Source organism: Calonectris borealis, chromosome 11 (genome assembly GCF_964195595.1).
Source record: "Calonectris borealis chromosome 11, bCalBor7.hap1.2, whole genome shotgun sequence".
In the NCBI taxonomy this organism is placed as follows: domain Eukaryota; kingdom Metazoa; phylum Chordata; class Aves; order Procellariiformes; family Procellariidae; genus Calonectris; species Calonectris borealis.
Genome location: NC_134322.1, coordinates 21,048,944 through 21,063,422, shown reverse-complemented (window position 1 = coordinate 21,063,422; position 14,479 = coordinate 21,048,944). Strand labels below are relative to the sequence as shown.

Here is a 14,479-nt window from a genome sequence, read left to right as displayed (position 1 = left end):
CTCTGAATGAGGCATATGTGAATAATGGCATAATATGAGGCGTAATATGAATTCTGTGTGGTCTAATGAGGTATCTCCCTAACTCTGCTATCGTCGGTAGAATACCAATAATGCAGATGTGGCATGGCAAAATATGTTAAGCTTCATTGGCAGGAAAATAATGTCTATAATGTGTGTAATCCTTTTCTTAGGCTTTTGGACTTATGAGGCCAGGTTTAATGCAGTCATACCACGTGTCTTGTCTGTCCTTGTATATCCATGATTTTCTGTCATCCCTGCCATAACTTCTAATATCAGTGGACCAATTTAAATTAATTTAGTCATTATAGATTTCATGAGAGTAGGTGACTAGCTTGGAAGAAGACATCCTGTTAAGGTTCACATTGCAGAAAAAACTGCCACTCAATCTTTATTAGACAACAGGGAATTCAGAGGGAGAACAAGAGAACATGAATGCATCAGCTGAGGGAAGAGGGATTGTGTGTGGTTGTTTTTTGTTTTGTTGGGGTTTTTTTTTTTTTAATAAGAATTAGTTGAAGTGCATATCACTATGTCATTTTAGGGACCAGAGAGACCAGTAAGGAAATCATGGGAAAACAGGCTCCACTAGATCCACAGTTTGCAGAATCACTTAAGGTTTTTTTTGCTTGGTGGTGTATTGGGGGGGGGTTTGTTTGTTTGTTGGTTTGTATTTTTCTTTCTCTTTGGGCAGGAGGAGTTCAGCTAATTCTTACGCTTTTTCCATTTTTATGTATGGCAGTACTGGTCTTCTGAATATTTTAATTTTAAGATGAAAATTCCATTTATAATAAACTTTTACTAAAGCTCATTCTAATAATGAGAATGGATTAGCTTAATTTTTATGCTGTTTTTTGCAAACTTCTTATACTACATAGAAAAGTATCTAGTGGTTAAAATGTTACATGGGATACCAACAGACACATCAGCTCAGTTGAAAATGGATTAATGTATTTCTGCCATGCCTAAAGAATTGAGATGATTTTGATAAATGAGAATTTCATATTGCCACCTTTTCCTATTTACTTTCCAAACTCATTTGACAGAGTATCGTTAGCTCTTTTCATGAAGTACCATTTTTATTTTTACTACTAGACATATGTGGGAAACAATATTACATACGGAACCAAAATGGTTAAACTATTAATCTTTCCTCCTTTGTTTTTTTAAGTGGGATTTTGAAAAATCCTTTTTATGAAGATAAATCCATGTTATCAAAAACTTCCTTAATTTCAAATTTTTAAGTGATATCTCCTCGAACTTATGTCTTGGTCAAATGGGCATGTGCTGTTCTATTTAAACACTCTAGTTGTATAAAGATTGTCTTAAAAGAAGACCATGTAAAAATGAAATGTAACAACTTCTGGCATTTAAAACCTTCAGAGTAACCCAGTATAAAAGTGTTTATTTTTTATTTTGTACCTTTTGCTCTCATGTAGTCTTACAAGTTGGTATAGTTTTATTGATTACGTTGTCACCAAAGATAATGTTTGATGCTCCCAAATCGGAAAGGGCTCTAGTGGCTGGTTGTGGTTGAAACTGCAGACGGAAGGGTTGTGGTAAGATACAAACAGTGGAAATGTGTGTAAGAGGATCGGTGGTTGTGTATATTTTCTCTCAGCTTTGGGCACTGCTGAAGTTGGTATTTTGCTGTTGATTTGGAGTTGAGAATTCTCAGATCATATACATAGATATGGCTTTGATGCTTCATATACAAAGATATAATGAACATGGTTGAATTATTTCCAAAATAAAGGGTTCTCAAGTTTAATCATCATCTTACTGTACATAAATCAGTTTGTGCAATAGTGAGAGGTTAGATATATTCTAATAGATTTGGCTATAACCTTCAACATTTCAAAATTATATGTTCTATACATTAGCTGGGTTTCTCTGTGTCTAATGTTAATATGAATGTTTTACTACCTAGTATTTTCTAGGTTTGGATGACAAGCTTAGGCAGAAAAGAATTAGTAATGCCTTTAAATCTCTTTCTGTATGCTAAAAGGAATTAAACCCAAAATTATTTGTGGATGGAGGAAGGCAGATTCTGTAGTCAATTTTGGACAATGGAATTTTGTGAAATTTGAGAAATGTGTCCTCCGCTGCTATTCTTTTATGGTCTTCAGGTGTCACAGCAACTGAGTTTTTATAGATATCTATACACACACATACACACATATATATAAAAAAAAATAAATAAAACCCCCACACCACACGCTTATATAAAATTCTTATTGATAGAGTTTGAGCAACTGGATCCAGCAGCTAAGGATACAGTAAGTCTTCAAGAATCTCAAAGTACTTTAAATATAATCATTGGAATTTTTTCCTCCTAGGATGAATTAATGGCTTCAGCTGTTTTCTTCCTTTCAAAAAAACTGAATTTTATTATGTAAAAATTTAGTTGAATATTCTTTTTAAGTTGCTGTTTAGCATTACTTAATGCTTGTACAACTTTTGTCTTTCCACCTAGCATTACTTATTGTTATATTTCTATAAGGTTTTGGCAAGGGTAGTTTCTGTCCTTGTTTCTAATGCTTACAGATACATTCTTAAATCAGTCTACCTTGAGAGTAGTTCAGTGAAAACAGTTTCATTCTGCTTGAGATTCTTATTCCCTCTTACAAAATGGAAAATTCAGCAATGAAGTTCTGTTGTTCTGATTCTCATAGACAGCACAAGATTCTCTACAGAGGTGGGAAAAGCCTTTCCCTTAAAAACTTGACATGTTGCATGACGTTATGTGAAAGAACCAGCTGAAACAACTTTAATTAAGGCCTTCCAATCAGGGTGATATCTGTGAGAGAGTTAGGGTTGATTGAAGACCTCCCAGAAGGAGAGAGGAACTTACTTCATTAGGGTCTCTTGCTGAGAACGCCTTGTGAGGGCTGGTTTTGGTTCCGGGTATGCTAATTCTAATGATTTCAATCTACGCGTGCAGACTGAGACCCATGGTCATCCACACTGATTATTACTAGCTTTTAAGACAGCCAGGAAAGTAAAACTGTTTCTAAATGTGTTGGAGCTGAAGGTATTAAAAAACAGATTTTGCTAACTTCAGTGAAAAGGAAATCTGCAATAATCACTATAAGGGTCAAGTTGATCCAAACAGGATCTTGATCCTATTTTCACTGATAAGAGCCAGTTCAACTCTGTCCATTTTACTTTTTTTGGAGGATAAGTTTTGATCCCCCCCCCCCCCTTTGCAATTTTACAAATATGAAAAGTGCCTGGTTCCAGGGAGGAAAAAATACAGAATCAGGGTTTGATACTTAAGGCTTTTTGGGAGACATAATTTGTTATATGTGAATTTAACTTTACTTGTAGTGCTACAAATGCTAAGAAAGGTATCCCAAGAAGACTTAAGAAATAATTTCATTCCTCCACACAGGCCTCCTGGATTCCTCTGGGTGAAAAAAATTTTGGCTTTCCAAAGGAATTAAAAAAAAAAAAACAAAAACCAAACAAACCCACCTCAAACTGCAAAATCTGTGTTTTTTAGTTAAGGTTTGTTCAGCATCTTTTGCTTTTTACACCTAAATTCTTTGAATTGCTAATTATTTCCCCACTAGAGTCCTCTATTTCTGTCAAATTTGTAACCATTTTGACCATTAACTTAATACCTTGTTGTACTGATATCTTCATTCTTTGAACCTCTAGAATATTTCCCGTTAGAAGAATAATTTCAGCATGAAATGAACTCTATTCTGTATGATTGAATCTATTTTCTTTTTATTCAGTAAACCCAAGGTGATTATTAGTTTCCCTGAAAGCCTAAACCAATGATTTACATATTAGAACATGTATAATTCTTTTTCTGTGTTTCTCACAAGACAGTCTTTCAGATCAATAGGGTTTTATGGAATATCTATTCAAATTGTTTGAGAAGGTCTAATTCTGCAGGTGGAATATGTCAGAAGTATGCTAGGCTGCCACTTACCACTCAGTTACAAAAAATACATGTCTTCTGTTTTTGAATTTGGAGTTATTTAGGAAGATTATGTTTATGTCTCTTTCTAAATAAATAGCCTGTGGCTGTATTGTGACAGTCAATGCCAAGTGAAGATCTTTTGTGAGCATTCCTCCAGCCTCTTTTTGGACATTTACGTTTTCATTGTTGTCATCTTCTGGAGATGAATCAAAATCATTGAAGGCACAGTGAAGGACAGGAAAATGGGGTAATGATTGGGCAGTCAGTCTCACAGATGGAAATGGATGGGATCTTTCAGAATGGTGATCTATTCTAAAAAGCCAGCTACTGAAAAGCCAGCTTCTCTTCTGGTTGGCAATCTGGATAATCCTATTCTTGCCTGTCCATCTTTTGCATCATATATATATTTACTTTTTTTTGTGTAAATAAATTGTATGATTAAGTCCCCTGACTGCTACATTCATTCTTATGGAGAAAATTTACTTTGATAATGGTTATGCTTCTCAGGAGCACATCCTTGGCAGATAGAGGATTATGGCTGACATGTTATAGTTGAATCAATGAGGAACAAACTGAGGCCAGATATGGTGCATTGCACATTTGGATCTAAGAGGCCATATGTCCCTGCAGCTTTACTCTCTAGAGTTTGCTGCTTAGTGGCTTCTGCAGGGCTGGTGCCTTTAAAAAGGCATACCAATTGGGAGAGCTTTAGTTACTGGAAAATTACTCTGTTTTTCTCTTCCCTGCATCTGTTTCAGAGTCTTTTCTTTTTACTATTATCTGCCATGTACTGAAGTTGGTATAATGAGAGTCCTTTGGCTAGAGGAGCTGCTTCCTTTCATCTTCTCCCAAAGCTGTAAGAACCACTTTGGCAATCATCTTTGTTTAACCTAACGCCAGAGCTGGCTTTAAGTGTTCGTAATTCAACTGTATGAAAAAGGCTACAAGGAGTTTTTTGAAGTAATTTTTGTGTCAAATTACTGAAACACTCGGTTACCCTTAAAAACATAAATTTAAAGAAAGAAAGAAGGAACTTGGATTGCCTGCTAAAAATGCACTCCAGTACAAGAAAATGGAGTTTATTTTGGTAAATATATAATCCAAAATATTTGGTATAGATAATGAAACAATATAAATTATGCATAGTTTGTAAAATAAAACACACATTTCTAACCTTGAGAATAAGCTGAAGTCCAGATGTGGTGACTGAGTTAATTTCTCTGACACACATTCTGCTATTTTGAATTGTACGGTCTTCCATGCTTCCTTGTTTTCCTCCTCCTTGTTTGAGAATGGAAGAATAAATGGAGAAGACGACGTTTCAAAGCTGTTATGTGATTTCCAAACAAAATGAACTTCTGTTTTTAAGGATTATAATAGGCCTATCTAGGACCCAAGTCAAGATTCTCTTGATTCAGGGATATAGGATTATTCTGATGTAGCTACTCTATGTATTAGAGGTCCTTTTTGATTGCAAAGTAATTAATATTATCATCCAATTAAAGAGACTAGAAGTACAACTTTAAGATAAATATATACATAGAAACCAAAGTAATGATTGAGAGCTGGAGAAAAGAAGTAAAAGCGCAAAAAGAGCTTTTTGACATACGGGGCTATTGATCAGAGGATTGAACAGAGGGGAGAAAGAAACAGGAGCTATATTGTGAGTGGTTTTAGTTTTATGTCACAGATTTTCCTTTAAGTGTTGTTTTTTAACAGTATTGCTTTCTTTTTTAGTTTGAACTGGCTCTTTAAAAATCGTATGGGATGGATATGACCTTGAAAAATAATGGGATTGAAAATTGTTTTGACTCTAGTGCAGCCATAGTCTACCCCATAAAGGTTCCTTTTTGTCAGCACCTTCTCAAGTGGTACAAGTTTCCACTGCTTCAGCACCACAGGGTATATCTGCTACACTCGGTACCATAGGTGAGCTGGAGAGCTGTATTGATGTCCAAGACCCCAGAGCCCTGCACGCCAGTATTGTGTGTCAGTAGGACAAAGGGATGGCGCCAACCGTCCTGCTGTACGCGCCAGTAACTAGAATTAATTACAAACCAATCGAATCCGTTGCAGCCAATTGGTAAACTAATTGGTAATTTTAGCTGTACATCTATATGTAGTTATCTGGATGCCTGTAACGGCGCTTTCAGAGCCACTTTTGTTCTGCTTCATCCTGCTTGACAAAATGGCCCTCATAGCTTTAGGGAGAAAGATGTGCATCAGTGAATATGGGGCCGCTCCAGCTGCTTGTCTTGTTTGTATTCCCTTGTTCGTAAAACATGACTCGGGTTACAGCTGCATGGTTCTGCTCTGATCATTTCTGATAATGTGTAGCTAAACATTCCTTAAAATAGGTTAAGCCATTTATTGTATTTTTTTTCCTATGCCAAGTAACTTCAGAAATATAACTCATATTCAGATTGATTCCTTTTTTTTTTTTGTGAGGAATATCTCAGTGGCAGGCTTGAAAAGTAAATGATTCAGAATTAAATTTTGCTTTCTATGCTCTTATTGTTAGTAACAGTCAGCACAACTTAGTATGGGCTAACCTAAATGGATGTGAATTGAATTAGAAAGCTGAAATTTTATTAGTGAAACTGAAAAAAGAACTGGCTAAAATACTTGACTTGTTCATTTCTTGTAGCAGACTACTTACGAATTATTTTGGTGCTGTAAACCAACTGCCTTGTAAGAAAGATTTTTGTTAGCTTTTTTGTGGAGTATTTCAAAACAAAGAGCAACTTTTACATCAGCAGTGGTATTCTGTTTGATTTCCCTTGTGTTTGACTTTCCTGTGACTTTTCCCATATAACAACCAGCATGTGCTCTCTCATACGAACTAGTTAAAAGGATACTTAGGTGAAAACTGAAGCTGAATTTCAAACTTGCATTTGTGTTAAAATGAATAATCATCTATATAATTTTATATGAAAAACTATTTTGCATACATTAGAGGTCCTTTTTCTATGAAAAGGACAATTAAAAGTAAAGGTGAATGGGACATGATGTTACAAAAATGTGCATTAGTTAGCTGTACTGTAGTAGAGTGTTTTTACTGTTTTCCGTGTTAAAAGTTTTACTGTTAAAATTTGTAGTTATACACTTAGTAACCAACACATTTTCATTTGTAATTGTTCCCAAAATATTTCTAAGTAATAATTACTTGCTTTGAGCAGAAAATTTCCCTTAATACCAGCAGGAATGATTTTGATGTAGTAAAGAATTTGCAAAACAGCAGTGCTTTGTCATTAGTGTTTTTCCTTATACCATAAAATTATGTCTACATTTTAAACTCCGCATGTGAAGCTGATGTAAGTTTTTATAGAATTCAGGTTTCATTTATGGGTTTCTATTATTTTCAGCATGTTGTCATCATAAAGTACAGTATACATTTTTCTTGTCTTTGAAAGAGCAGTTATGAAAGCTTCTATTTCTGATTGACGTGGTCTCGAACTATCTCCTTTAGAAATGCATTAACGTGCTTTGTTGGGTGATAATCAGCTCTGCTGAGAAGGTGCCTTATGCTTGTTGGCTGTGATGGGCCGTGTGGTTTTTGTCATGTTCAGTAAATGATTTTTGAGTTTATATGTGGAGTATAAGTGATTTCCCATCTTCCTGCATGGTAAAGAATTGCTCCTTTCTCTACCAGTGACAGTAGATAACTATAGTTTGCTCAGGGAACAAAGCTAGGAGTTTAATAATATGGTCTTTTGCTCTGCTGTGAAAAATGGCAGTATTGTCTGAGTAAAGACTGCAGGATCCCAACTTAGGTTTTAATGTTTTATTGTTTCTGTATGTAATCTGACCTTACTATAGTTACTACACTTGCACATTTGACCAAACTGGAAATCAGTAGACACAGTGAATAATTTCTGAAAGTTAAGGATATTTTTATCAGAAACAAATCTTTTGGTTCCTTACTGTTCAGCCACGGGCATTTTATCTATGAATTTCTTCTTGATGAAGTCAAGTTAATTTTATATGTCTTTTCATAACAGTTAATTTTACTTGTTAGAGACCAACATGTAATTGCAAGATTCTAACTTCTTAATCAAGATTTTGCAATATTTTGAATAAAACTCCAGCACATTTCTGACAATGTTTAATCCTACCCAGAAATTATGGGATGGACTAGATTGCTCTTAAGATCCCTCCCAGTTGTTGTATTCACGTTTATGTTCATTGCTCTTAAGATCCCTCCCAGTTGTATTCATGTACATGAATACAGCTTTCAGTGATTAATTCACATAAAAATGCGTAAATTCTTTGGCAACTCCATTTCTTCCATTACTTCAAAAGTAATTTTTAAAATGGTAAAAAATGAATTGGTTTGTAATGATCAAGAAGTATAATCTGGGTGTGGGAGTTGTAAGGTCTGGATGTGTAATTATTCCATAGACAAGAATGTGACTTTTTTTTCATTTGTTAAAGTGTGCTAATCAGAGAAGAGAATGTAAACTTTGCATCGTGCAGCTTATCTTGTTTATTTTCCAGTAAGTTTATGTCAAACACGATGATTTTATAAAACAAGTGTTAATGCTGTGGTCTTTCACTTTTTTGCCTCTCAAAATATCACCATGAGATTTTTTTTGATTAAAAGCTGCTTTATTAGTACAATAGTGCTGATAATCTCGCGTGACAATAGAATGTCTGTCATTAATCTGGACAAGTACAGACAGACATAATTTGAAAATTCTGCACACTTGAAAGTCCGTAGGAACAGGATACAGTTTGATGAACTTCAGAGGCAATTTTCTAATGCAGGGATCCCAGGATTCTCCAGAAGGAATTCCCTCCATCTGATGCAGTTGTCTTTGTGTAGCTTTGTGTATTTTTACTTCACAAACAGATTAATCGTGACATTTTTAGTCTCCCACAGGTCTATCAGGTTTTACAGACAGTTTTGCTTATTTGATGAAGTATGCCCAGCATGTTTTAAAAGATAACAACTCTGACAAAAAAATCCTGAAACAGTGATACTTATGTATGTTAGGAATTATTTTCTTGCCGAATTTTGCTGTTTTGTCCTTAGACATTGGTGCTCGCAGAGATCTTGGAAAACGTGCATGTTTTTTGATAGAATAAATGTTTTAATGTTTGTTCACATAAAAATCTTAACTGTCTGGGCTTTTTTGTTTTCAGGGTTTTTCTTGGTTTTATTTTTTATGAGAGCGCTACAGACAAGTAAATTTCCTACTTTCTTTTCAGTTCCTTTATTGGGGCGGGGGGGATTGTTTTTTAAATACAAAGATTGATGTAATGGTTGCTTTTCAGGAAGTCCTGATGATGCTTGATAACTATGTAAGGGACTTCAAAGCATTGATTGACTGGATACAGCTACAGGAGAAGCTAGAAAAAGCTGATGCTCAAAGCAGGTAATTAGACTTATTTTTTTATTACTCTACATCCAAATACTGTCTCATAGTAAACTTCATTTTGTAGCAGAGATTCAGCAAATAGAACCAATTTTAATATCTGCTCTGGGGCATCAAGTAGGAAATTTTCCTTTTGGACAGAATTGATGTGAGGACATAGAGAGGATTTTATCCTCCCTGGTGGTGTTAACAGTGAGCAGCTGTGCTGGAAATAGTAAAGGGTTTGGAAGTATAGTATCAGAAAGGTAAAACTGATTATGTTATTATAATTTGTGCCTAGTGTTGAATTTGTGCCTTGGTGCCTAAGTTTTAGCTTTGAGAGGTTTTGCTGGTATAATTTGTGCCTGTAGAAGATGGGAGACCTGTAGTATGCGTGGAGTGATACACTGTAGTTCTTCAGTTTTCCTTTGTTAGGTAGTGAGTTCAGTCACTCATCTGCCTAGGTAGAGACAAAAAGTAGACCAAATGTGACAAAGTGGTTTTATTAGTTGATTGTAGGTTGTTAATCCTGCCAGTAGTACTGGAACCAGTTAAAAAATAACTTATGTAAGTGCTTTTCTGAATCTGTCTTCATCAGCAGTGGGTTCTACAAGTTTGATTTTGTTTTTAATTGCCAGTGTAATTTTCATGTAATCAGATAGTTTCAGGAGCAAGAGTTAAAAGTAAAAAAGAAAATAGCATCAGCTTCAATGAGATGCATAATGAAACTGCTATCCTGGCTTCCACCTCGAAGTGTGTCTGTTTGGATAAGAACATTTTATCTTAGTGGCAGTTAGTTTAAATCAACCTGTTCAATTATCTTTGCAAGTACACATTTATCAATAAATGTTATTGCTGACAAAGTTTGGTATGTCCGTAGTATAATAGAAGGAGTGGAAGGTGATATATTTGGTTAGTTCTGAAGTTTTGTATATACTGGAGATCTTTGATACCTATATTAATCAGAGCAGCATTTAAACTGTATTGAATGCTCTGTTACACAGGATAGGAAAACCTAAGATACCTTAAATGGTTGTGGCCTTTACGTGCATTGTTACTGTCACTAGAACTAGAGGATATTTTCAGTCCTACTCCTGATCCTTTCCTTCTAACTGGTTAGTTTGATGTTTGGTCCCACACTGACGTTTGAAATAACCATGTAGTCTTGAGAGTATGCGTTATTTTTGATATGAGTCTGGCTGCTGCAGTTTGGAGTTGGTGTAGAAACAATTGCTAAGATGTATGATTGAATTCAGCAGTATTCATTAATACTTTATAGCATTTGTCGGTGCTGTTTTTCGTTTAAGGTGATAGAGGAATAGTTATTGCAAATTTTATTTTTAAACTTTTCTTTCCTGGATTTGCAGACCTACTTCATTAGCCTGGGAAGTAAAGAAAATGTCTCCAGGACGCCATGTGATTCCAAGTCCATCAACCGATAGAATTAGTGTGACATCAAATGCTCGAAGAAGTTTAAATTTTGGGTATGAAACCAGATCATAAGTTTATTAAAGCTAAAATAAGGTTTCATTTGAAGCAGAGTTCATGAATAAACTATGTTTCTGTAGTAGTCAATATATTGTTTTGCTGTTTTTATTAAGTCATATATGCAGTTATTTGCATTCGTGAAAGAAAAGCACACCGTCTGTAAAAGAAAATCCTATCAAGGACTTCGTTTTTTACTTACTTCTTTATATATTTAATTACTGGTCATTCCAAAGACCTGAAGATAAAATACAGTTAGTGTATTTCATGTTATCTGTTTAATACTCTCTTCCCACTACAAAACAAAGGTCAAAGTATCTGTAACTGGCATTTTAAAATTGCCAGTGTATGCAATGTGAATGGCCAGCTGAGTGTGCAAAAGTAAATATAAGTCAAAAAGAGTGATTGTAAAGTGAGATTCTGATGAATAGCAAAACTGATACTAGTTTAATATATAGAGTATTATATATTACAATAAAGCATCTTTTACTTGTTAAAATGAAGATGGCTGTTTGAAAACAGTTCAACAAAAATGTGTATAAACACCATTTTAGAGCAGCACTGTCTAGTGCTGTTTCAGTTCTGGAGAGCACGTATGTATCCAATTTAAATCTTTCTCAGGGTGTGTTTTTTAGTTTATTCAGGTTTGTTGGGATCTAGAGCAGGTACTATACTGTTTCATAAGTGGTTACAATGTCCTCGGCAGAGATGTAATGTTAGAATCCTTGGTCAGTACCTCTGACTATTGATTGAGCTCTCTTAAATTTTGAATATCAAATATTTCTACAAAAATATTACAAACCGTGTTTGGTGGAAACATTGCTCCAACGCTGCTAGTCTCTTTGTAGATGTATGTATAGATACCTACCTGACAACCTTTGAGAGGTGTCTGCTTAAACGCATGATGATGGGGAGAAAATACGCACAAGTAGTCAAATGAAAAATTTGAATCTGGTGGAAATCAATGCTCTTTCATTTGTATTAGAACACAAACAACAGCTCAGCATAACGATGTCTTTCGGCTAAGCCTTTTTTTTGTATGTAATTACATGTTGCTATTGTTGCTGGAGTTGTTTTATTCACCATCACAGGGAGCCGATTAGCAACTGTGTCTGTTAAAGCAGCTAATAACAAGATGAGTTTTCTATCCTTCAGACTTGCAAACTTTTTCTTCTTAGTCTGCTTGTATGTCTCAAAGCAAGGCAACACTAGACAACTACAATATTTTGTGTGTGTTTGAGAAAATAGGATAGAAAATAAGGATTTAGACATGCTTGGTACTATGGAAATTTTTGACAGAATGCTAGGATTATTAGGAAAAGAATAGAGGACAGAAGAGAAGGTGGTGGTGTACCGCTGTAGAAATTCATAGTGAATGACTCGTACCTTTGGTCATCTTCATCTCTTCCCAAAAGCAATGTAGAAAAGGTAACAAAAGTACAGAAACTGGAAACAGGAACAATCAGAATTATCCAACAGTATTGATGCAAAAAGAAAAGAATTTGGAGAAGAGATACCAAGAAGGGTATGATAAATAAAATCACTTACAGAGAAGCTGAGTCAGAAAATTTTGTTCGTTATTTTTCATGAGAAGGAATTGGGAGTACTAATTGAAATGATCAAACACCAAGCTTAAAATGACAGAAGTATTTTTCAGAACTTAGTATGTAGAATTTGTTATTATGCGATGCTTTGGATGCCAAAAGCATAAATGACTTCAGAAATTTATATCACAAAGATTAAAGTCCATCTTTGGTTATTAAACGCAAAGATGTGCTGAATAAATTACAACAACTCTTCAATGTAAATTGCTGCGACCTGGAGAGTATGCCAAAGGAAAAGTCATTCTGTACTGCACGGTTCTGATAATCTCTTTGCTCGGCTGTATGGAACTATTGGAGACAGGGTACGGGGCTTGGCCTCTTTTCCTGGTCTTCTCACATGAACTGGTGTTGCATACCTGTAGGATCAATGGGGATTATTAAAAAACCAAACCAACCAGCCAGGTTTTTATAATTTATGGAATTATCGCTGATAGGTTTTTTTGATGACTGACTTGATAAAAATAGGAAATAACGACAAGTTGACATCTCACTGCGCTTAAAATAAGTGAACAGTCTAGTTATATGGAGAGTTTCTACACATTTGTTTGAAACTTGCAAGATCTCCATTTCTTTATCCTTGGTTTGTTTTAGCTAATGAGGCAGATGGATTTGTTGGACTGTTTTAATCGGTCTTGTAAAGCTTGGAAGAGAAATCAATTGTATGATTGCAGATAAAATGACTCTTGTTACAGAAGAGAATTGGACACTTCTTGAGCATGTGCTTCTGGAATGAATGTTACCATTTTGCAATTTAAAGAATTTTGCTTGCATCCACTTAAATAAAACTATATAGGTTTTTTGCTCTAAACCTTGTGCAGGAAATGGCAACTTTTTACAAAAGGCAAAACAAAATAGTTTAAAAAACACTACAGTTCTTTCCATCCAGAAATTCAAAGTTTAGGCAGTCATTTGGATCTTTCTGAAAGTTGAGAGAATGCCCTTCCAGATTTACAATTTGTTTTTGCTAAATGGATAATAGAAAATAGATCTATTATTTTATTTACTTAACCTTGGAGCAGAGTACCTTATGGATTTGGGTGATCTACATTTACAATTAAAACTGCACTTTTTCGGACTTCTTGCACATATAGTTGGTTAGACTCCTTGTATTAGTAATGGTTGCAGCCCATTCTGTACAGTTCATTGATACAGTTAGGCAGGACCCAGGAAGATGCAATAGAAGAGCTGTTACATTTGGCTGTAAATACTCAGCATATGTTTATTGCTATGATTTGAAAATTTAGTATCACAGAATGTTTCTTGTGGGAATTGTTTGTCCATCACTACAGTGCTGTATGTTTCTTCAGCCACTAGACATTTCTAAAATTTTGGAACCAGCTCTCAGTCTGAATCAGTGAACACCAAGATTAAGGAGACTGTCCTCATGAAGTTTTCTAATGAACCATTCTGTTATTTGATTAGACACTCAAAAGAGCTATCACTTTCTTTTAGGAACCCTGCAGTGACAATTTCTGCAACACGCCTGGCTCCTTCTGGTGTAAGTTGGGCTGATAAGGTGAAAGCCAATCATGGAACTAAAGCTGCCAGTCCTGAGCTAGCAACAGCACAAACCTGTCTGCCACCTCCAGTACAGAAGTCATCGCGGAAAAATGGCAAGTCTCTTTAAGTGGCTTAAGTTATTTTCACAAACGGTGTGGTATAAGATCAGTTCAGAGTGTGATGACCTACTTTCAAACCAAAATTAAGTATAATTTTGCAAAATACAATGTTTAAATTAATATTAAGATAAAAGATTAATGCAGATTAATTACAAATCATTGTAATAGTTAAGTTTGGGACAAAGTTGTGTTTTTATGTATAGGCAACATTCCACTGTATTTCCACTAACTAGAATTTGATCTGTTAAAATACAAGTACGTAGCACCCCAAGAAACAAAAGGTCTTTGGTCACAAACTGATAATCTAACTGACTGCAATTTGGAAAGGTTTAACACTGCAAAGAATAATAGATGTCCAAGAATCTGTAAGAGAGCTCAAGGTAGTTTCATGTGCCCAGGGAGATGATGTTACCAGAACTGTGCTGAAGTAACAATTGATGTTTTTTTCTTTGAAGACAAGAA

General features: G+C 35.0%; 1 protein-coding gene across 5 annotated transcripts in view; it reads left to right on the top strand.

Annotated features, from left to right (window-relative positions):
- The window catches only part of SCAPER (S-phase cyclin A associated protein in the ER), a 170,794-nt gene that overhangs the window by 22,218 nt on the left and 134,097 nt on the right, over positions 1-14,479 (top strand). For all 5 annotated transcript variants that reach the window (XM_075160430.1, XM_075160429.1, XM_075160428.1 and 2 more), the window contains exons 6-8: positions 9,230-9,330; positions 10,677-10,793; positions 13,851-14,011. In XM_075160430.1, the coding sequence (XP_075016531.1) occupies positions 9,230-9,330; positions 10,677-10,793; positions 13,851-14,011 (379 nt within the window). The remainder of the gene's footprint in view (positions 1-9,229; positions 9,331-10,676; positions 10,794-13,850; positions 14,012-14,479) is intronic.